The 24862-nt window shown below is 37.2% G+C and overlaps 1 protein-coding gene across 6 annotated transcripts in view; it reads right to left on the bottom strand.

Annotated features, from left to right (window-relative positions):
- Window positions 1–24688, bottom strand: part of HERC4 (HECT and RLD domain containing E3 ubiquitin protein ligase 4) — a 33129-nt gene extending 8441 nt beyond the window's left edge. For 2 of the 6 annotated variants that reach the window (XM_038181114.2, XM_038181118.2), the window contains exons 1-16: window positions 24531–24688; window positions 23699–23847; window positions 22188–22474; window positions 19274–19433; window positions 18178–18254; window positions 16129–16350; window positions 14606–14697; window positions 11938–12068; window positions 10767–10927; window positions 10287–10363; window positions 7778–7902; window positions 7214–7273; window positions 6576–6687; window positions 6055–6244; window positions 4353–4525; window positions 2330–2446 (exon numbers count right to left, since the gene is read on the bottom strand). In XM_038181114.2, coding sequence (XP_038037042.1) covers window positions 2330–2446; window positions 4353–4525; window positions 6055–6244; window positions 6576–6687; window positions 7214–7273; window positions 7778–7902; window positions 10287–10363; window positions 10767–10927; window positions 11938–12068; window positions 14606–14697; window positions 16129–16350; window positions 18178–18254; window positions 19274–19433; window positions 22188–22413 — 1923 coding nt within the window. In that variant the 5' untranslated portion in view covers window positions 22414–22474; window positions 23699–23847; window positions 24531–24688. Of the gene's footprint in view, window positions 1–2329; window positions 2447–4352; window positions 4526–6054; window positions 6245–6575; window positions 6688–7213; window positions 7274–7777; window positions 7903–10286; window positions 10364–10766; window positions 10928–11937; window positions 12069–14605; window positions 14698–16128; window positions 16351–18177; window positions 18255–19273; window positions 19434–22187; window positions 22475–23698; window positions 23848–24007; window positions 24301–24530 lie in introns of those variants that run through there. The other 4 variants (XM_038181116.2, XM_038181117.2, XM_038181115.2 and 1 more) reach the window with 4 other exon arrangements.
- Between the last annotated feature and the right edge of the window lie 174 nt (window positions 24689–24862).

Raw genomic sequence — 24862 nt, 5'->3', positions numbered from 1 at the left:
TGTCTTTTAACATCCTATGTGTCTTTAAAAGGGGAGCATTAGACTATCAAGTATTCTTGTATTCTTGGATATAAAAGTTAACATTTTAAAATGCTTATTTCCATATATTGAAAATGACATCTACTTTCACATATACATTTTCACTCTCAAATGACTGAAGCATATCACATTAAATTTAAATTATTTTTACTGAGTAAAAGTGTAAAGACAAAAAAACAATTAGTCAATAAATCTCAAGAATCGTTTGGATCTACGATACTGCATATGAGAAAATAACTGAGATTTGAAATTAGAGACAGACCAATACATATTGCTAGGTCTGTGTAGAGACTTCCAGAACAAGCTAGATAAACTCTGCTAAGAAACTAAGTTATCTCTATGGTACTGTTACCCTTATCCTCTGCTGCTGAAAGGAAAAAAAAAAAAAAAAAAAAAAAAAAAAACAATAAAAGCTAATGATAAACTAATAAATTTTAAATGTGATATGTGACTAAACATATGAGACTTAGGAGTCCAATAGGCAGACAACTATGGTTCTGAAAGCAATAATCAAAAATACCATCATCTGTAAAATCTGCTTTCTCTCCATATCCCTAATTCCTAAAAGAAACACCAGATTTCAGTAGCCCATTTCTCACAGACTAATTTATGCTATTTTGTACTCCTACTGTATATACCATAATTTATTTCTATTTATTTTTTTCCCAATCAACCCTTTTAAGGAGTATTTGTATATAGTAACTTCAGTTTTTCCTATTCTTCTGTTGTTGAAAGCTTAGAATTTTTTTCTTCTGAATTTCTAAAACTTTTCTGAATTTTTCATTTCTTTTGTATTTCTCTCTCCACATTTTAATTAAGGAACTGAACAAACACCTTTGCCTCAAGCTATGACAATAAAAAATGATACTAGCACAAGAAATTTTGATTAATATTAGTGATAAAACAGGCACATAAAGATTCTAACTACTTTACAAGCAAGAGCACAAATTGCTGGATACAAAGGCAAGAAAAAGCCATCAAAAACCATTTATGCAGGTGAAAAGACTAAGGCCGTGATTTTTTTCAGCCTTGTAATAAACTAAAGTCTTTTTCTCTGCTAAACTTAAACCTGTATAAATGCATGACAGAATAAAGATGATTTAAGGGAAGTTCAGTATTACCTTCTTACTAATATCAAGCTACTGCTTAATTTTCCAATTTAACAAATGCAGCTTAAGACATCAGACACTAATCAATTTCCAGCTATCATTTTCCCTTATCTCAGAATTTTCTTGTCTGATCATGCCAAATTCAATTCTGGTTTGTTTATATCCATTTAAAGCATAGCTGCAAAGGTCATAATCTTTCTAATTGTAACACTTTTACGTCCTTCACTGCCATATCCTTCTCTGTTCCAAGTACACAACCTGTCTCTTCTTCCAAGGCCTTGTTTTTCCCCACCTTCTCTATCTTGTTTAGTATACTGCCCCTGTCAGCTACCAACACCAACCTACATCAAGCACAGAATACTTTTTCAGAGATGTTTGGCTGAAACATAAGTCTGTCATGACTACCACTATCATCTCTCTATTTCTTTACAATCCCTCATCTCCCTGCTCTTGCTATTTTATTTTACAATTTTTTATCCTTTAGTAGACAGGCTATCTTTTACTTTGTATTCATAAAACACACAACAAAAGCAGGTCTCCCCTGTTCAGGAACTTATAGGTACTGCTGCAGAATTAAATTTAGGTGGACTAAAGCAAGCATATTAACCTACTCTACTCTGTCAAAGCTTAAGTCAAAGAACTGTGTGACAAAACTTTATTCAACTCACTAGTTCTGTGCACAGTCATTTATTCCCACTTACCACTCTTCTGTTTCCAGATCTAAGAATTTACTTCTTGTCACTACACTCAAAGTAGAAAATTACATTGGTTACCTGTCCCCTTTAACTCCCTACTTCATTTCTAAACTTAGTTTTCCATGACACTTTCAGCTTCCTCCATTGACAACATTGACCGAACCTAGCTTGCATAGTAATTCAAGTTATTCTGGATGTTTTCCGGTTAGCACTTCCCTAACTTTTCCAATGTGGCAAATCTCAACTGATAGCATTCTTATTAAAATGTTAGATGGTGTCAGTCCTAAAAATTATACCCTACAAGAAATACACCTATTGAACAATTCTTTAGTTAGCACCTGACAAAAGTTGAGTCTGGTCAGTATCAGAGATCTGTGCAGATACTTGTATGAAAAGAAAGTGCCCCTATTTAGAAAATCTACAGGCTTCTCTACACAGACAACCAAAAGCAAGCATGGGGTGGGAAGAAGGGATCCAAACTCTTACCATTCCAAACACCTGCTGCTGGACCCAGTTGACGTAGTCATTTCTGATATCTATCAAGTCTTGTATCTCATGTATATAAAATCTGTCATACTGTATAACTTGTCCTCTTTCATTTACCTGAAGAAGTAAAATTTATTTTTATCACTTTGCATAACAGTTTAAGAGGATTTTTTCTGTAGTTTTCAAGCACTTATGTCAGCCACAGACACCCACCTACTAAGAAGTACTAGAAAAACGACAGCATAAAAAAATAAGCATGAAAAAACAATGTTAAAGATATGGAAACATGGATCCAAACAATCCTATTTAAGCTGCAAAAAAGTAAGATTAATCAATTATGCAATGTTGCACAATACAGTGCTGCCACTTTGAAACATGATGTGATTTCACAGGCACAGTATTTTTATATGTATGGACTTACAAACTACAGTGTAAAACTTTGTTCTCAATTACAATACGAATGCTATTTCTGTTACCTGTGACCAGAGAACAACTTCTATTTAAAAACATTAAGCTTAGAAAAATAAGAGAATGACATGGAAAACAAACATTTTTTAAAGGCTTGTCTCTATAGTGCAATTTTAAACCCAGGGCTTCCAAGAGGATTCAGTACATTTGCTTTCTTAACACACGCTTCTTTTCCCAGTGACTGACAAGCATCATTAACTGCCAGAACAGAAGGATTACAAATTCTCTCTTTAAAAACTGACAGTCTAAACTTGCTTTACTCCAACACCCCCACCACCAAAGGACCCAATCCTTCCCCCAAAAAACACTAAACAAACAAAAACAGACATCAAATCTGTGGAATATCCTAGATAAGGATCCCCATTTTTTCCATTCTTACTTTAGCCCATACCAGGTAATTATTAAGCATCTATCAGTATATCTACCCTGCTGCCCAACTGTTTATAAACGTAATTATTTCTACCATGTAAGTCCTTATTAGTCAAAGCTGGGTTTCCAAAAAATGGGAATTGAGAAGAGCCAGATTATAACTTTACATTTACTCACAAGGTTTAAATATTTCAAGATCAATTTCAACTGTTAAGATTTACAGCTATTACAACCCTGAGCAGTGACATAAATTCTAAAGGCAGCAAAATAATCATTTCTTACACACCAACAGCTTTCTAAATGGGAATCTCTAATGGACATTTTGTGCTTCCATTTTGTGCTTCCAAAACAGGATGGCTACTGAACAGCCATATTTCCCAGCCTTAATTTGACAGTGTTCATAAAGAATAAATGAAAGAAAAGCACAGCAAACCAAAGCCTAAGAATTCCAGCTTCCAAAGCAGATATCTTTTCTGTTTTCCTTGGGGAATGGGAGGTGTACATACAGCACACAAAGGTCCAATTTAGACAGTTGTCCCCATTGCACTAGATTGTGTGAATACAGTACTTGATTAGCACCTTATGGAGTGCCTTCCAAGCTCTTTAAGGATGTAATTACAAAATGCCATATGACCAGAATAAATTACAATGGGGAAAAAAAAAAAAAAGAGGGTGAGAGTGGAAATTGCAGCAGCAGCAGACAGATGCTGCAGCTCCTCAGGCTTCTGATGTGCACTCTGAATGATTTGGGCTTTTTATTCAAGGCTTGTAGATTTACTAATTTTTAAGAATTAAGCTAACATACTACCAGACTAAATAAACAAATCAGAGACGAAAAAGTTTGTCCTGGTAAAACTGTTCAGATTTTACTCAAAATGTAACTTGCTCTTACCTTCCAACTCTGACCTTATTTGCTATCATTTCAAACTTAAGAGGCAATTCTTCCCAACATACCCTCACAGGTGCAATTGACTGGGTCAGTCTGTGACAATTCCATCACCATGTCAGATTGGAATCCAGAATTCCAATGGTTCATACATCTAAATGGAACAACTACAAGCATTTCTGTAGATAGAAGTCTAAATATTTAAAACTCTTAAGTTATTTAACTTTTTTTCAACAACTACACAGCACAGATGCTGACAGAAACAAACAAAATAATTGGTTAAAACTGATGCAAACATACTCTATGCAATATTTCCAGAACTCTGAAAGCTGTGTGTAGAAAATTGGTAAATATTCTTCTTTCAGATGGAGGAATGCCAATCTTATACAACTTCAAGAGGTGGACCACAACATCCTTGTAGAGTTCCACTATCTTGAGGAATAATGGAGGTTCAAGTACAGACCACCAATTTTCTGTCAACAAATGGTGAACACATGAATGTAGTACTTGCCACTACAACAGTATGTTACGCTACTCTTAATTAAAAAACATGTTTTATTAGAAAGCACACTTGTCAGTTACCAAAAACTAAAGACAGGTGGGCAGAGAAAGAACAACAAAATATTGACACTTCAATACAATTTCAGTTTTCTATACAGTAAGACTTGGGGAAGCAACAGACTTTCAACTTTGAAATGGTTCTGGTGTATTATTCTACAATGTTACTCCCCTTTCCCACTCCATTCTGGGATTTAAAACAGCACAAAAGAGGTATTAGCAGCTGACCATGTGTAAGCATTACTGAAATGGGGAAGCTCTGGAAAGTAAAAAAAAAAAAAAAAAAAAAAAAAAAAAAAGACATACAACAAATTAGAGAGCAGGAGACAACTAAGCTAAGTATATGAAAAGGTATTTTGAGGTGGGGAAAAGTAAAGTAGAACGGGCCACTGCTTTCAAAGGGAATGCTTCTTTAAAAAAAAAATGTTTAAACAAGTGGGGCAAACTTTTGAACAACAAACTGCTCTTTGTAAAAAAAACGTATATTTGTATGCTCCTACTGTTACACACAAATTCTTTAAATTAAGTCTGTTTATCCAAAGTACACAATAGTATAATGAAGTTACTTCTGACATGAAACAGGTGGCTTAAACCTTGAAACCTTAAGCAAAAGGTCCTACCAAGAACAGTGGAAACACTTGTTGTAGTGAAGCAACACAAAAAAGGACATGCAGTCCAAATAAATAATCAGTTTGCTTTTCTATATAGAAGGCAAGCTTTTTACTGACTGCACACTTTACACTCACCAAAAACTACTGTGAAGTTTAAGAGGTCGGTTACAAGTAAAGAGGAAAAAAAGAAAAAAAAAAATCAAAAACACACCACCCCAGTGAGGAAAGTACCCTTTTAAAAAATACTAAGTACAAAGGAAATGTTCTGGTATCTCAACTCCTCAAGCTGAAATCCTTGGTGACAGGAGTCACAATAAAAAAGTGCAGGGAAATAAAAAAAAAAAAAAAAAAAACCACTATTCTAATCTCCATATTTCAAGACTGCATCTTAGCATCAGTGAGATAACATGGATCTCAAAAACAAAAAAAAGGGTACTACAGTCAAAACAAAGACAATTTAATATCTGCTCTGTAGCACTCCTGTAAACTACTTAGTGCTTGTTAGTTGTCTGAGCACACAATTTTCACTTTAAAGTGCAAAGACACATATCAAATGAACTCATGTATGTAGTATAATTCCTCCCAAATGGAACGAGTCCCACGATTACAAAACCAGATGAATCTATATGGATGGCCAGCTAGCTCAGAAGCAACAGGATAGGTGTTTTCTTACATAGCAAGCAATATTAACTCTTAACTTTCTCATTGAGGAGTTCTACAAAACTGCAAATACAAAAGCAGGCGTTGTTTTGACCACGTCATCACTGATGGAATTTCTATACATCTTTGTTTGTAGATCCTTAGGTTGAATAGTAAAAAATTCATTTTCTTACCAAGAACTTTCAGAGGAGCTTTTTCTAGGTTCAGAATTGCTGTTCCAAAGGGAATAGCTAAAGTTGTGAAATTGTTTGCATCGCTCATCAGTGGGCACTCTGGTAGAGTGAGATACAGCCTTAAAGCTTCAACATCCGGTAAGGAGCTGCTCAGTTTTGGAATAAGGTTCTTTTCCAAACTAGCTGCCACCTGCAATGCATAATAAAATGCAGTTTGTTTTAATGCAATTGGGCATTTAAACAAAATCCCACACCTAGATCAAAAGTAAATGAGAGAACAATCAAGACTTCAACCTGTGTTGTATTATTTAATATATTGCCTTGTTTTTGAAATTTAAAGACATACAATATCCTGGTGTGTTACATTCTGGCACAGCACAATACAGTTTTACCTATTCGTAGTTGATATGTTATTGACTAAAGAAAGATATTAAAAGGATTGGAGCAAGCATACCAGAAGTATTTCTCTATAGCTACAAAGTAAGGTGATCCCAAACAAAATGAAAATATGCAGCACAAACCTGTTGTGATATATGAGCGTGGTCAGGCTGTATAAGTTTGTGAAATAGTAGTCTAGCAGCATTCATATCAACCCCTGAGAATCTACTGCTGGTTTTGTAATGATCATCATTGCTACAGCAAGAAAAAAAAATTAGAGAAAGACTGAATCCTGTATTCTTAGAACTCTACAAATTTTCCACCTTGAATTTTTAACCCTAACATGGAACTAACATGTTAGTGATCACAGTATCACTCTTACACAACATTTGAAGCAACTGAAAAAAAAAGTACTCTCTTAACTGCAAAGCACTCATGCTTTAGATCTTGGCAATCACTGAGATCTAAACCAGCTTGTACAATATATTCCCCTTGAATTATATACAACTTGCGGCTGCTAATTAATTACTTTTGCTGGCTTAAATGGCAGCAGCCAGGTGGCACACACTACCAAGAACTGGCAGAAGACATACTGCACTTAGGCCAGCTGACAAACTACAGGTAGTAATGGAGCTATAAGGTTAAACTGAAAGCATCAGAGTAATACTAAGAAGCGAAAATGGTGGGAAGGTGTCACAGTTGAAATGAGTAACACTAGGAAGGTAACCACCATTAATTCTTCTGTTCACAGGAATACTTATTTAAAAGCCTGACCACCTACCTCAAAGCCAAAAAGCTCCCATTGAGGCACCCAGCTGAGGAGAATGTTCCATCAATTTCACTGAAATTGTTCACATGAAAGAAGAAGTTACACTTCTTTTTACAAATTAGCATCTTATATAAAATTATTGTATTTTATCCTTCATAAGTAACATAGTACATAGGACCTGATTTGAATATGACCAAACAACATCCTGTAAAACCTCCATTCAAGACTCAACACTTAAGGCAGGTACAAACAAGAGACGTGTAGTTTGTTTTTAATTTCTTTGCATCCTATTTAGTAAGATAGCAGCAATATTCCGAGTTATTCTCATATTCCTTTGTACACACTATTATTTTTCAAAGTGCAACTAATCTTGTATGGAGCAGTGACCTAAACTGTGACAGAGATGAGACAGAGATAAACTACATGATAAGCATGACAATGAAAGCACAACAAAAGCTGTGTACATAATAAAAGCAGTAATTAAGATTATCCTTGCTATGCATGTACAAAACCATGTTCACACCCAAATCATATATAAAATTACTGAAGACAACTTATTTCTTCTACAATACTTACTTAGCTATCTCTACAGGAAGTCTTCCAGATGGGAAAGTCAGCAATCTCTGAATAAATGTTTCATTCACAGTCCAGATCTGCTTCAGAACATCAGGATACCTGAAATCATCTGGCGGCACCATGTTCTAAATTGTAAAGAAAACAAAGAATCAGGCACATTAAACCGATTTCCAGAAAAAAACAGTCCTGTGGCTAAGATCTTTTTCTCTTCATTGACTGACAATTTGCCTACCCAAACTATTATTTGAAACAAGCCCAAGAATCAATTTACTATATTCTAGCAGTTCCACACTTGCTATGAAAGCAAAGAAAGCTATGATAAACTAAAACCATCCAGATTAGTGTGTTAATTCACACCACAGGTTATTTCATGGTAAATCCCCTAAACATACAAGCACTTTTCTAGGAGATGAACACTAAACAAGCTTTAGACAAGAGTAGCAAACATGTTTATTCTCTGGTTACTGTCAGCCACTTAGCTCACTGCCAGGCTGCGAGCATACAGAAAAGGACCCATTCAATTCTTCAGACAGCTGCTCTCCCACCCTATATCTCTTCTTAGAATGAATCATGTTTGTCTGAATGTTTACTGCATTATCATACAAGCTGCATTTTGATGTGCTGCTCAAACCGAATGAATTAGTGAGGTTTCTCACACAAAACAGGAATAGAAGCAAGAAAACCTTTATGAGTAAGAGCACTGATTCAAAAAGAGGTGGCAAACAGCACCAAAAATAAGGTTAAACTAGTAAAAGAAGACATTTCTCCTGAGAACATGCTCTTTACAACATAGATGACTCAGTGTAATGATGACTAGCTGTTGCCAAAAATCAGTACTTCTGATCCCATCCTCAGAAACGGAGGATCGGAATGAGAAATGCTCTTTCTATTTTCCTTGAGTCCAGCAGAAGCATCACAGTGAAACAATACAGGGAAGAGACCTGCCCAAAAACTAACGGGGGGGAAAAAAAATAAATAAAATAAAATAAAATAAAATAAAATAAAATAAAATAAAATAAAATAAAATAAAATAAAATAAAATAAAATAAAATAAAATAAAATAAAATAAAATAAAATAAAATAAAATAAAATAAAATAAAATAAAAATAATTTTTTTTGCCTGCTGAGACCCCTCAGCTGACAAGGACACCCAAGTCCCAGGAGTACAGAACTCACATAGCTTTGAAAGAATGCAAATTAGCAAACTAAGGAGTTCTAAAAAGGATGCTTCTGCATCATCAAAGTCCATCTAATGCTAATACTTTTTGTACAGAACAAACCACAATAGCTGCATTCATAGTCTTAAGTTTACCTCAATTTGTCAGTCACAATCTACTTCAATTATGAAATTTGCACAGTAATTTTTTTGAGTGGAATTTTAATAGAAAAGTTTTGATCCTACACTACCAGTTAGTCTTTCTGTGTTCACTTGTTAAACAAGTTTCTATTAAATACAGAAATAGTTACCAAAACTTAATCACAATTAAGAGAGGGGAAAATAGAAAAAAAATAATAATGATTTTTCACAAGCAGAATAAGCTGTGGGAGCACAGGGTTTCCTGACCCCAGTTTTTCTTGGCAACAAACATGTTTCCCCCTAAATCTTTACTGATTCCCTTTGTGTCATCACTTTTCACCCCCCATTTTCAATTCATTCCTGTGCCACTAATCCCTGTGGTCTAAAGTCTGCTGGGCTATTATATGGAAGTAGCTTCTATGTGAATCCAGGCATGTATCTTCACCTTGTTCTCTCCTCCCAAGTCACTGTCTAAGAGCATTTCCTTTCCGTCACACCCCCACCTCACCATTATTGCTGTCAAGTCCTCCTACATCTGCCCCTCTCTCCAGCCACTGGAACTTAAACAGACCAATTCTTGTTCTTTTAAAGAATATTATTGTTCTAAGGTTAGTATAAAACTATTACAACATAAACTGTGTCACCACTTCTCATTTTTAGCAAAAAGTCAGCTGTTTGTTTCCTTATCACTGTGACATACTATATTGGCTACAGAGCAGAACACAGCAGACAAGGGCAGGGAAGAGCTCTGGGCTTTTCCTTTTTCAAAGGAAAAGGTGCTTTTGACTGTGCGCTGGCACAGGCTGCCCAGAACAGTTGTGGATTCTCCCTCCTTGGAGACATTCAAAAGCCACTTGGACATGGTGCTGGGCAACCTGCTGCAGGTGGCCCTGCTTAAGCAGGGGGGTTGGACGAGGTGACCTCCAGAGGTCCCTTCCAACCTCAGTCGCTGTGATTCTTTAGAAAGGAAAGAAGGGCATGCATTCATGACTCAGGAAAAAAGCCTGTGCCAAAAAGCTTTATGAGCTCACTGACAGCTAACGCTCAATAGACTGGATCCAAGTCTTCTGATTGCTAATTGATGCAATGTCTTGTGCTTCCACAGTTTAAAATTTTACAGCATACTTCTGCATCTTCAATATGAAATATCCCTTAAAACGCATTAGAACAATATAAATTCACCTTGGTTCTAAAGTATATTTGATGCATTACCTGTGGATAAAAGTAGTGTGCAAAGCTTTGGTCCCCACCAGAGAAAATTCTCTTTACACAGTAATACTGCTCACTATCTGCAATAAGAATAAAAAAAAGACAACTGAAAATGTGGATTTGAGAAACACTCAAGACACTGCTATCAACATACTCAATTAGGAAACAGTTCCTTTATTACGTAAATTTGCTCTGCGCAGATCTTGGCAATGCAATAATTAAAACTGTCTTTAATGGAGGTAAACACTAACAGCTCTAAGTGTTAGCTCCAGTGCTAACAAAGCACCTACCCCAACCGCAAAGCAAGAAATTGTTGCAAGTATTTCTTACAGCAGAAATGAACTTCAGTGAATTAGAGCACAGTGAAAACAAACTGTGTGGAAGGAAGTGATTATATTCCATGTTCAGTTAAAATCTCAAGAGCCAAGAAACACATAAAAAGGAACAGGAATAGAAAGAGTGAATCCACCAGGTGTTGCTTACCTGTGGGTATCAGGCACTGAGTACTGTAAGGAAGCCAGTTTCCTTTTACTGTGAAGGGACTTTTCCTGTTACTGGTTGTTCCCGTACCTAATTGCCCATTACCTCCAAGTCCAAAAGAATAAATTCTTCCAGATGAAGGAACAAACGCAGTAGTGTGCTGTCTAGTGGAAAAAAACAAAAACAAAAAACACATAAGCACTATAACATGCTTTATGCAATCTAAGAATTTTGTTAAATGTTAAAAACTCTGTTAAAGGTCTCATCACAAACTCCACATCTTGATTGGCTATGGCAGTACTTCAAGTGACAGTGCAATATGCAACATTCAGTTTTCATGGAAACATTCAGGAAATGGAGATGCCAGGTTTTGCCTTGAAACCCTGTCTATCCACAGTCTGACCTTTAGGGCATATCTCTGGACATTCCGAAATTTGCAGTTTCTACCAGACTGGCTGCATCCCCTTTTCTTCATCTCAATTCCAGATACTCCCTTCCCCCTTTCCCCTGGGAAGAACCACTACTGAGTTCACATAAACTAATAAAAGGGAATAGGTCCAATAAGCATCAACCAAAATGCAGAAAGGATTACATAATGTGTTTTTTAATCCAAATAACAAAATATGCCCTCTTCAAACATTATGTTGTCTCCACCATTTTGTCTTAGAATGCAATTCTTAGGACAAGGACATTTTCATCTGCTTTGATAATTTTTCCAAATTTCTTGGGTGCTATTTTTAATAATACATCATTAAAATAAATAAACAAACAAACAACATTGGGAACTGAAGCACAGTACAGTTTTACAGGCATTTTAAAAAATGATGTATGTTTCCAAATTTTATTTATCCTCAGTGAAGTGAGAGTAACTCCCCACACACCCTCATTCTTTAATAGGGAATGATAAAGTGACAGCAATAAACAGCACCATATTATTATTAACATTTTCAGTGTAGAGAATCAGCACTCTCAGTGTAACATCCTTCACTTCTACTGAATGTTTTTAAAACCCCAGTAATGTTGCTAGCTAAAGGTATTTAGAGATCTTATTTATCTCATCTTCCCTAACCATCAAGGTTAAGGAAAAATACACTTCATATTAGAATATATGTGAAGTTTTATACAAAACAAGTAATTTATAAGATTCAGAGCAGTAGCACAGAAGAGACCTTACCTGCCACAAGTAATTTGCGTGACAACACTTCCCATAAGTTCAAAAACTTTCCTTGGGTTTATCTCATGGCTGGTAGAATTATGACCCAACTGACCATAGCCTCCAGCTCCAAATGTAAAAACCCCACCTTCCTAAACAAATAAATTATGCGGATTAAAATAATAGTATATCTTGGAACAATAATATTATCAGAAACAGGGGCTTAATAAATTACCTTATCTGATAATTTTGGAATTGCAGGGAGAAAGACAGAAAATACATTTGTTCAAGAGGGTCCTGAGACACAGAAGAATCACAAAGTAACTGCAGTTATGAAAATGTGGCATAGCTATCAAGTATTACCTTATTCATGTTAAATCTTATTCTTGTAATTTCCATACTAGCATACAATAGAGTCCTGTCATTAACTTGCATTATTAAAAGATACTAATCCTTGTTATTTGGTTTTTTTTGTTTGTTTGTTTGTTTGTTTTTTCTCTTTTCCAGTTCTCTTGATGAACTCTAATGGTACATAAATTCTTACTGTTAAAAAGTATACTTTGGCTTTTAAATCTTGAAGAGAAATTTGAAAACAATTACCAAATAGGAAGCTGCCCTCCTCAGACAGATGATGCAGAGTATGACTGAAATAGCCAGCTTCATTATTTGAAAGGACAAACCAGAAAAATTCACCCTTGTTGTAAGGCAAGTCATTTTTAGAAGTGTTTTTGATTAATTTATCAATAAATTAACCAAAAACTTTAATGAATGAATATTAAACCAGAACCATTTTCACAAATTATACAACTTACCTTACAACAACTTTGAAACTTTCCATTTTGAAATGCTTTGAAATTGTAAAGCTCTTTCTTTCAATTCTACTCTGCATCAGACTGGACCTCTGCTGGAAATCATCATTAAAATGGCAGCATCCACTGAGAAAAAACAACAGCCTCATTCACTGAATCAGGATAATAAACAGTGACAGGTTTTTCCAAACTTGAGAAGGAATTGAAAAATGCTCACACACAGTACTGTCTACAAAAGATGTTTCAAGACTCCTGGTTCTGAAAGGCCTATCATGCAAGGGAAAAATGGACCTATATAAATGGGTAACATAAAATCATACAATTTACAGTAAATTCAATATCTTAATTGAGTCCATCAAAGCAAGTTTGAAGTTAACTTCCATATATTAAAAAGTGAAAAACACATAGAATATGTTATAATTCTTTACATTCTGTACTTCCATAGCCTTACACAATACATAAATATCCATTTCATGACTGCAAAGTTGCCACGTCTTTTCCAGTCAAAGCAAGAGAATATTTTATGACAAGAAGTAATTATTTGTGAACAGTTTTCTACTTCCACTATAGACAATTAAGCTTGTATAAGCAACTACAGTATGGCCATACTTAGACAACCCACAGTCTTCAAAACTTTCATTTGTTGCAGTTTAAAACTTCAAACATACATTAAAAAGTGTACATTATTCAAGAGAGTAAATACAGATTCTTTTTCTTCAGAGAAAAAACTGAAAAATAGTTATTTCAAAAATTCCAACACCTTCTACAACAAAGTTCTGAATACAGACTCAGAAGATAAATGAATACTTAGTCACGTCCAGATCTCAATTGGTCAGAATACTTGTCTACTGCTATTCACAAGTTCAAAACGTTGTTTATAAATTGACACATTTTATCGAGAACAATGAACAAAATTAAACATCAGAACATTAACATCTACTGATTTATACCTAAATGTTGAAGTTGAATTCAAATATCAAAACACAGGAAGATACAGGAGTCGATCGTTTAAAGAACAATGTGTATGTACTATTTTACCCACCACAAAGTAAGGGTACTTATAACTTGATGCTTGAAAAGCACTATCCATCACTAAGATGAGTATAAAGAGCTCAAGCATTACATTCTATGTTCCTCCTTAAAGCATCCAAACCTTAAACAAACAGAAGACTGCAGATTATGCATTTAGCCAACAGTTACATATACACAGCAACTTGGCACATTTAAACTTTCCAATTATTTTGATTGATTCTTACATATATACATGAATATGTCACATTGACACAGAATATGTGCTTCTTTTTTTCCCAAAATGGCCTTGAAATAAATGAATAACTTTCCACAGAACCTCACAATATAATACTTTATAGTAGATTATGTAAATCTTCAATTTCTTCTGTCTGTTTGCCAATAGGACATAAGCAGCAAATTGCAATTCAGTATCTCCCAATAACCACACACACCCCAATCCTTCTGGTGTGTAATTTAAATTTAAAATCAACTTGGCTTGATCAGTGATAAAAACAAGGCTAGAGGCATTACATTAAGAAAGCAGCTATCTCTTTAGTATATTCTAATATAAATTTCAATACCTGCACAATTTTAATAATGTAACATGCACTGTCTTATAAAAAATGTTTTATTTTGTGTGCTCACCTTTACTAAATCTGATAAAATCTAAAACTAGAGAAAGATTTCTTGTATTTGGAAAGGTGTTTTTTTTTCCAAATATTTAACCATTCTTCCAGCCTTCCTCAATTTAATCCAACAAACTTTGAAGAAATTTTAAGTGGAATTTTGTTTGTTATTTCCTAATCAGGTAGCATCTTCTCCTGAAAACATTCAAAATCAAACTATAAACATATCTTTAAAAATTGTACCTTTGTAAGGGCAGCGGTATGATCTTCTCCACAACAAATATGAACAACCTTCTGAGTTCTCAGTGACTTCAGCAGGGTAGGAACATACCTGTCTGAGAGGTTTAATACAGCAGTAGATTGCTTATTTTGAAAACAAAACACAAACAAATAGTCTTGCCTATTCATTCTTTTTGGTTCTAACCAAACAAGCATTTTACAATTGTCAACAGAATGCAATCGCTGTGACAGGGTTTATACAATTTTTAGATGAAAGAGCTACTACAGTAAAACACAGAACTACTACACTGATGTACTTTTTAGCAAAGAGCCTCAGTTTCACTAGTACCTGCCATTGGCCATGAGAAAAGAAAAGAAAAGTCACAAATGTTTTGAGGTGTTTATAAGCTTCACAACTGTAAAGCTTTCCAATAAATTGGTAGCAGTTGATCACAGTTCAATATTATTAAAGGTATAATAGAATGGAAAACTGAATAGTTAGGAGGCACAACTAACTTCCCTCTAGTGCAGCAACAAATCAACTTTGTCACCCAATTGCACAAACGCTGTATTTCCTAAATGTTAATGCTAATGCCTAAAACTTTGTCAGGTACACTTGTCTGAAAAAGACCCTATATAGACGTCAGGAAAAAAAAAAAAAAGGATTTTAGTGAAAAGTGATACTGTATACAAAATTGGGGCCATACACTTTTCCAAAGAGAATATAGAAGTAACTGAAAATTCCCATGAAATCAAATTTCATGGGAAAAACATCAGATAAAGATAATTTTCTTGTTACATGACTGCAGCCAGATTTAAAGCATGAATTCAGATACACATTTTAACTGCAATGTATTTTTCTGATTTTAAAGGGTGTTGAGAACAGTGAGAAAGCACGAATTCCTGAAATTAGATGTAGATTATTCAATAATGAACTGTATGCTGAGGGAATCTGGCATCATATACTTCCATCTTGGAGCCCTGTGCCCTGATGGCGTACATGTAATGTAATACAACTAACAAACAAACATATTATTGAGTGTTGGCTTAATAATGGAGGAAATTTTGGAAGTAGCTGAAGATTATGAAAAATTTTCAGAAGTGGTCTGAGAAAGGCCAGTATCTGTACAGTGGGAATAAACTACAAAGACATCTTAAAACATTCTAAGGACAATCAAATAGTTTCAGTACTTTCACTGTTTTTGTCCAGCAGTTAAATCTACCTAAAACTCAATTCAAACTATAGCTACTGCACAGTATCTTAATTCAATCCCACTCAAAAAGCCTAAGTCAGAAAAATCTAGAACAGGGAAAGAAAAAAAGTCAAGCCAGCTAGAATTTCAACATAATGCTGTCCGAACTTTCACTACAAAATAGCTGGGGGTAGAACTCTGCCCTCTTTATATAAACTCACATGACATTGGCACTATCAGAAAATATTCGACAAAGGTTTGTTTAGTCTGCTCCTTTTCTAAGAAGACTGATATCTTTAGATTCACGAACCAAGACCTTCAGCATGAAGTTTTACTGTAGAAATGTTTACTTACCATTGTCATCATTAAGACCCAGCTGCCCAAATTTGTTTCGTCCCCATCCAAAAATTGCTCCAGAAAGAGTTAATACAAAACTATGAGCTCCTCCTGCTGCAATCTGTGCAAAAGGGATTCCCAGCAGAGATTTAATCACATGTGGGGAGTTTTGCTTTTTATACTCATAACCTAAGCCCAGCTGGCCATATTTATTTTGTCCCCAGGAAAACACTTCACTTCCTGTTTAAAAAGATAACAATAAATATAATCAATATCATTTAATTCTATACATTTTATTTACTGTAAGAGAAACTAGAAGTGAGGTTAGACAGTTACTCTTCAAATATTTTTGGATTTGGCAATGCACACGAATCACTGAACAGACTCATTCAATTTGAAGCTATGCATTCTGTAATTCGCAGGTGTTCAACCCAAATATTTAAATCACCTTCAAAACCCTCACCACTACTCTTAACTTTCCTGTTTCAACAATGCCAGATAAATTGTGCTTGGTTATTATGAAGCAAAATGCTCTCCAATTGAGAGTTCCACTACTGTGCCTATTTTTATGCAGAGATCTTGTCAAAGTTGCATAATGGACATGTAGAAACTTCCCATTTCCAGTCACAAGCCCCATTTAAGCTTTTATATGGTAACATATTTATTTTTCCACACACAATTAGATTTTAAAATATTGTGTTAAAAATATGACAGATGAAGCGCAAAGTTTATAAAGCTATTTAATATCTTATAAAGAAAAAGAAATGTATTTTGAAGACTCACAATTCAGAGAGCTATTTATTTATATTACCTCCCAAATAAAATGTTTTAATGAACAAACAATGTTTTACCAAGGTATTTACTATCCCAAGGTGAACAGCTGATCACAAAGATGCTTTGCTTTTGCTGACGTAATTTGTTTCAAACAGTATTGCTACCTATGTCCCTTCTACCTCCACTTTTTCAATTCAATATAGAAAGTGAGGAGATCCATCTCCTGAGATACAGGTCATCCAAACTGTATTTATTTACAAAAAAAATCCCTCAATGCAAAAACAATCTTCTTAACACCAAAGAAATCCTAAACCAATCATATTTATAATCTAATCACATGAACTAATCTGTCTGATTGATATCCCACAGAACTGAAAATACTACGAAGTCCCCACTCAAGCTGCTCAAATGAAGGAAGTTCACATCATTTTCCTCCCTGTGTGGGTCTATTTTAAGGCCATAACTGTGATTGACCTTGATACTCTGTAAGTATTTCTGCATGTTCTTTCAAAACCAGAAGAAAAAGACAAAATACTACAACACGTGACAAACTGAAACATGCAGCTGCAAACCCATGAATTAGTAATAGGACTCTTCAGGGATGCTGTAAGCAAAGCTGTAAAGTATTTAAAACCCAGTGACTGTTTTTCCTTAATGCTCTATGTTTCCATGGTGGAAATTCACCCTCTTCAGCACACACTTTCAAAGAAAGTTTTGGCCACAATTCTATTTTGTCGCAGTAAAAACAAACACAAAGCAAGTTTAAATTCACATTTATCTTCATTTCCAGACAGCTGTATTTGTTAGACAAACAAGTGAGGCCAAATAATTACGTTCTCAGAGCCCCCCTAAAAGTTTTGAGGACACATTTAGTTAGAACTTTCAAAATGCAGGTTATAAGGGGACATTTCATTTTAACTGTAGAATCACCGACAAAACAGAGGCTTTGCAATAGAAAAGCAGATGAGGAAGTCATTTACTGCAAGCCTCAATAATTTGAAGTTAGAGGCTAGAATAAAAGACTAGTGACAAAGTAGTATGCTAGCAGGATGAAAGAGATGGAACAAGGAGAGAAACAACGATGAATTAAAAAAGGAAATTACCTGCAAGCAAGATGTTGTTAAAAAAAAAAAAAATCAAAAAAAGCACAAGAAAAAAAGTAAGCAGAATAACCAACACTACCTTGGTTCATAAATTTATTTTTTAAATTCAAGTTTCAGTGCAGTGGTATGTTGAAAACTTCAGAATTCCCAGGTAAGAAACTACACAAAACTTCAGAAGAATCTTGCTTACCTTTTGAGAGTGCAAGTGAGTGATAATAACCACAAGCAACTTGCACAATTTGGATCTCTGATAAGCTTTTAATATTTCTATTGGGATAAGAAAACAGAGAAGGAATTAAGCTACTAGGTCATGGTATGAAATCTAAAGTCACACCAAAGGGCAACATAAAGCAAGTGCATCCTTTCCACTAAAGTATATATGAAACTAATTTAAATATTGTAACTTTAATTACAGCTATAAGACAAGTTGTCTTATTTTCGAATTAATTAATTCAGTAAAAAAAAAAAAAAAAAAAAACATAATGAAGAATTAAGGAGGTTCGTGTACTTTAGAGAGACTAGGAAGGAGGTGTCACACAGCTGAATGGAGCCAATGAATACAGGAAGCAAGAAGAGAGGCTCTTTCTTTTTAGTTTTCAAAAGAAATGAGATTTTATGATATATTACTCTTCTTTACATCAGTGTTTGATAGAAAGACTGAATTACATTCTGTTAAAATTTGACTGACTTTTTCTATCTCGGTATACTAACATTAACTTGAGTTAAAACTGCTTTCAAAGTTGGCAAATATCACCCAATATTATCAACAAGTTGCAAATAAAACCACATTTAATCTAGAATGCTTTCATTTTTTATGAGAAAAACAGGGGTTTCCAAAAGGCCTATGGACTTTTAGGTTTGACACAGAAATAAGTAACCTTTATTAAGGGTTAACTGCTATTTATATCCTCCATATCTACACATCGCAGATAGGCATGGCCAAGTTATAAATTACTCATGTTTTGAGGAACTGTTGCTTGTGTTTTTTCTTACGTCAAAAGCGAAACAAAAAAACACCCATAGTACTTTAGCAACATAACCTCCATTCTTAGGAAATGACAATTTAAAAACAAACAAAAACTAACCAAGCAAATTCACGCCGTACTTCCCACATAAGTTGCCTTTTTGAGAAAGGAAATAAACAGTCTGAGGAATGCACGTGCCACAGCTAAAATGCTAAAATACACTTCCTAAGCTGTATTTTTAATTTTAAAAGCCTAACCAACATGATGTAAGTACATTTTTTTCAAAGAAAATAACTTTATTATGTACTTATTGCTTCTAACCTGGGCACTCTGATGCATTCCTCTGTTCCAGGCAAGCCAAGCTGTCCATCGGTAGCCAGACCCCAGGCATATACCTGACCCTTGTCATTTAGGGCAAGAGTGTGGGCTTCTCCACATGATACAGCTACAATATTTTGGGCATCCAGTGCACCAACATGCTCTAAGAAGACAAGAATAGAAGTTAATTGTTTGTTGTTTCTTCTTGAAAAAAGGCAACTAACAAACTAATATTGTCCATGACAGTTACAGTCATTTGTCTACTAGATACCCATCAAAATGACACTAAAGTAACCCTAGAATTCTACCAAAGTATCTTTAATTTAAAATTATAAACATGCTATCCTAGCAGAAGTTAAATTTGACACCCAACGAAAACCGTTTCTGGAATTAACTCAGAGCAGCAACATACTAAAGTGCACAAAATCCACGGTTTCTGTGGTTTTTAATTGTTTCTTCTAACTTTGCCATCTGAAAATGAGTAAAGAAACTCAATTATGGTCAAATACACTACTGTCAAATGACTACACGTGTAGACATTATGTAAGTGGAAAACATTCCACCAAAACAAATTAAAATCACTTATTCATTATCAACAACAAAAAAACAACCTGCAAAACAAGGCAGGGCAAATTAAAGACTAAACCTACTGATTTTGCAATTATCTACACAATGTCCTCTTTATAATGCAAATTACTGTAGAAACAGATCCTAAAGCTTAGTGTTCTGGATATACACTACACACCTCTGAAAAGCAAACACTAAGGTACCTGTGATTTTTCCCAGTAGTCTGCATCAGTACTTTTGAGTACCTTTGAATGTATTTGTTATTAAGCTTATGACTTGTGATCAGAAGTCTAACATTTTCATTTCAGGAACAGTAAATGTGAGAAAATATCATCAGAGCCTGTCATTACAGCTAGAGTTTTCAACAGTTCTGTTAAATAAGAGTCTGCCCGGACATTTTATGTCTGATTTTCCAACATGTATATTCTATTCCTGCCTGAGAATCCCACACCACTGGAAATGCCTGTGTATCATCAATGTAACGCGCTCTGTAAACACAGTGTAGCACAGCCTAAGTCAGTTTCAAACCAGTAGTTAACAATATCTGTAACGTAACAGACAATTAGTTTCCAAAATAGAATTAAAAAAGCAGCAGACATAAGTTCATTTTGCTAACAGCTTGTCTTCTTAAAGAGGTTACCCCCCCAGTTTAGCACATTAAGGCCTCCCCAGCTCTGCCAGTGGAAGAAGTCATGTACATGCTTTCCAGTTCAGGCAACACCATGCACATTAGCGCTGATTATCTTCACAGGCTGCTGAAGCAGCCACACTGACTTTGCCTAATATGGATTAAGAAACCAATTCCTGTGGCAAGTAGAGCTTTGAGAGGAGGAAAGAGGTAAGGTAACAGCTAAACAGCACCACTGGTGACACTGAGGGGCAAAGACGAACAGTCAGTGATAAAAGTATCTTTAGTTAGCAGACATACATCCAAAAAGAACTTCCACCCATTTGCAAAGATAGTGAACCTCTCTTGACTAAAACTATCCCAAAGCATTGACTTCCATCATAACATTCAACAGTATGGTCAGTGATCTCTAATTTCAGAAAAAAATAGAGGAGGACATTACAGCCCTCAAGACTGCTGTCTGAGCACGTTAAAAGAAGATTTATAGTGGGTATTTGCCCATTACATGCAAAAGCTCATGCAGGGCTGTTTTAAAAAACAAAATTACAAGTCGGATTTCTTAGAGTAATTTTTAGATTTAAAAGACAATTCAGCATTATTTCCCAGGTGATAACAAGTGTTCAGAGCAAGTTTGACAAGTTTCTATTCAAGCTCATGAAACAGGGTTACGCAGGATTCAATTCATCAGTTTTAATACGCGCTTACTGCTTCCCAACAGAAATTCAAATCAGTTCTAAACGTTATGTATAAACTACAAGAAAAATCTTTACTTGGCACCAAAATCCAAACTCTGAACAAAGAACTACTAAAATATTGCATAATAGAGGTACTGTCTTGTTTCCATTTGAACTGTTTGTATCAATTATTGTGCCAACTAACTTGCAAAATTGCAATCGTAGCAATAGAATGAACTCTTACTAAGCCTTTTCAGTTTGCTTACGTGATGCTTTAATACTGTCAGAAGCACTGCTCCATCTCTCAGTAGCTTGCAGATATGACTCACATGCACAGCTCTGAGGAGAGCCCATGTGCACACTCCTCTGCAGTCCTTACAAGATGTTTACCCACTTCTGCTAGCAAACTGCACTAGCAAGGAGCAGAAACACACATATAACACAGGTAGGAATAAGAAAGTCCAAGGAACTGATACACTGCGTCCTTCAGGCTTTTCCAAATCCTATTCCTACAACACTTTATATGTGTACAAGTCTTTTATCGAAAGTTTTATTTTTAGTTCTTAAAAAGAGAAAATAAATCACACTGCTTTAATCAGAACTGCTCTGCATCATATATTGGTCTGTTAAAAATACACAGAATGCTTCTCGACTGTGGCATGCCAAGTATTCATTTCCACCGTACTCCAGTAGCCAAACCCATCCGCCCAGCGCAATGCTAATCCACGTACTGAGGCAGGTCACCTCCCCTCGGGAGGAAAGCCAGCCAACGAGGCCTACACAGCCCCAAGTGCAGGGGTTCCACGCTGGAAGCCAAATCTATCGGCACTGTCCTGCTACATGGCAGGCAAAAGTACAGGGACACAGCCACGTGATCCAAGGGAATGCTTTTAAAGTTTAAAATATGCCCATTCTTGGAAGAACTACTGTGCATACAGTTCCACACAGGCAAAAACACTGGCAGCCTTGGGCTTGATGTAGCATAATGAAACAAAAGGCACATAATTCAAACACATAATGCTCTGCGATGGATTACTTGTAAACTTACCAGGTCTTTTTCTGGCTTTTTCATGCCCTAGTTGTCCTAAGTCGTTGCATCCACACGTATACACAGTCCCATCATCCAGGACAAAAACAGTGTGTCTCAGTCCACACCCTACATCTCTGACCTTTTTATTTAAGAAAAAGTCACTTTTTCTCGGTTCTAAAACAATCTCTTCATCAATTCCACCCAACCCAAGCTGTCCAAACGATGCATTTCCCCAGCACAACATGTTTATGGTCTTGCTTGCAGATCTTCCAGCTTCGCTTTTCTAGAATTTTCCTTGTGTGTAGCTGTTCAAGAAAAGGAAAATGTAGTTTTTCAGAATTGTCCCCAAAGTTTACCTCCTATATAGCATGTAAACCACACATTCACTTTCAATGTAACCATATATTAACTTAGGGAACAGTTTTCAGAAGGGTGATTTACTTTCTCGGACAATATTTTTTTTGCAGTAAGATGCTTTCCTTCCTATTTCAAATTTCAGTTTTAAGATGTGCAGGTCCTCAGTTTTATCAGTTTGTTTCAAAATTTTTTAATATTATTCACTGTAAAGCTTCTCTAGTTCCTTATCTGGAACTATTTAGATGACAATCACCACCAATTCTAGCCAAACAGAGGAAGAGACCTCAAATGTCTTCTAAGGAAACAGTACAGGCTAGTTAGTTAACATGAGGCCTTGCATGGCTCCAGAAAGCTCTGCATATGGCTTTGACGAGAGCCCCAAAAACAACATTTGACTCACAGCTTGGAAAAAATTGGTCAGCTCTGATCAATCCAGTTACACAACACAAAGAATAAAAGTGTGTCAATCATCATATTTAAACAAGCATGAGTCAAGTGAACTTACACAGCAAAAGAGAATAAATAGGCTAGCCCCAGTCTTGAAACAGAACACAGGCTAGCGCTTCAGTTACTGCTGCAGTAACAGGAAGTCACACAGGGAGAGTCATCCCTGCTAACTCACATCCCTAACTAACACCTCTAGGCTGCAAGTAACAGTATTTATACTGACAGACTTTGTACCTATTTGGAGAAGATACAAAGCTACGCTCCCTTTTCATTTTCAGTATTCCAGATGGCAAAGAGCTTACGATGATATTTACTATTACTTGTATCACGCTTCCACAACAGGAAGTTTCCCCATGTTTTCAGAGCAATTTAGGAAATCAGTGCAATACAGTGCAAAATCACTGTAAACTTTCATCTGTGATCATTAGTAGGAAGTCAGCATGAATAACGTAACTTAGAATACAATGCACAACACGTGCACTCAATCTTATATTGCACAGTTCTATAACGTATATAAATTGCCTACATATAAGACTGCTCAGAGAAGCCAGACATCAGTTAGCACCGAAGTGTTACGTAAACCAAAGAACAGCAGAATTCCTGCCAACACAAGATGAACTATTTTTCTTCGCATAAGTACAGATACAGTAAAAAAGACGCCTCTTGTTATGATCTCACAGAAAACAAACAACCATACAGCTTAAAATATATCGCAGTCTGTTTACCTATCTCAGGAGATGAGGCATGATCAAAATTTCCCTAGCTATATCGTACCACGTTCAGAAGCGGGCATCGAAACGAAGACGTCTTCAGTTAAGACATAGCTATGCAACAGCAACTTTCACAGATCTGTAAGTGCAATACAAGCTTCAACCTGCAATACAAGGAGTTAGGAAAGATGTATGATTACAGTGCTTCACGACTGATCTCCGTTTGGGGAAAAAAAAATAAAGAGGAAAGTTTCTCCTCTCTGCTTCCCACAGAAGCTTTGTTTGTTTCAAGAGCCAGCACCCAAAAAAGTTTTGTACTTTAACCTTAGATCCCGGCAGCGCTTTCCACTCGCACGCAGTCGCGCCAGCCCCGTCCCCCTGTCAGCTGCAGGCTGCTGACCGCTCCGCGAGGCTTGGTGAGCGGCTCCCGGCGCTGACACCGGGCAGGAGCAGGCAGCCCCCGGCCCGCCCCCCGCCGGCCGGCTGCAGGGAGCGGCGGGCAGCGCCGCCGGCCGCCCGGGGCCCGCAGCTCCCTCAGGGCGGGACGCGCGGCCCGGCCCGGAGCTCGGCGGGGCCCGGTGGGGGCGGCCACGGCGCGGGGCCGGGCCGGGGCCTCCTCCCGCTGCGGCGGGGCGGCGCCGGGCTCCCCGGGGGCTCCCCGGCTGCGAGGCGGCGGCGCCCGTAACGGTCCCGGCCGGCCCGCACCTGCCCCGCCGCCCCCCGCCCCGCCGCGCCCCACCGCTGCCCCCGGCCGGTCCCGCCGGCCCCAGCCGCCCCGCGGAGCCCGAGGGCGGCGGCGCTGGAAGCGCGGAGGGGCGGCGGCGCGTCACAACGCGGCGGAACTCACCGGCCGCGCTCCGCCTCGCTGCGCTGCGCTGCGCTCCCCCGCCGCCCGGCCCGGCCCGGCCGCCTCAGGCACCGCGGGCAGCGCTGAGGGCGGGAGCGGCCGCGCCGCGGAGCGCTGACAGGGCCCGGCCGGCGCAGACTGCGCAGGCGCAAGCTCCGCGGGCGGGGCCGCTCCGCCGCCCGGCCTCGTGCTCAGGGGCGGCGGCGGCGGCGCGGCGTGACGTCACGCGGCCCGCGGCCGTTTAACGGGCGGCGCGAGGCCGGGGGCGGCTGAGGGGAGGCGGCCCGGGAGCTGCTCCCGGCGGCGCTGCTCGGGGGCTCTCCGCGCCCCGG

Source organism: Anas platyrhynchos, chromosome 6 (genome assembly GCF_047663525.1).
Source record: "Anas platyrhynchos isolate ZD024472 breed Pekin duck chromosome 6, IASCAAS_PekinDuck_T2T, whole genome shotgun sequence".
In the NCBI taxonomy this organism is placed as follows: domain Eukaryota; kingdom Metazoa; phylum Chordata; class Aves; order Anseriformes; family Anatidae; genus Anas; species Anas platyrhynchos.
This window is presented reverse-complemented; position numbering and strand designations above follow the sequence as displayed.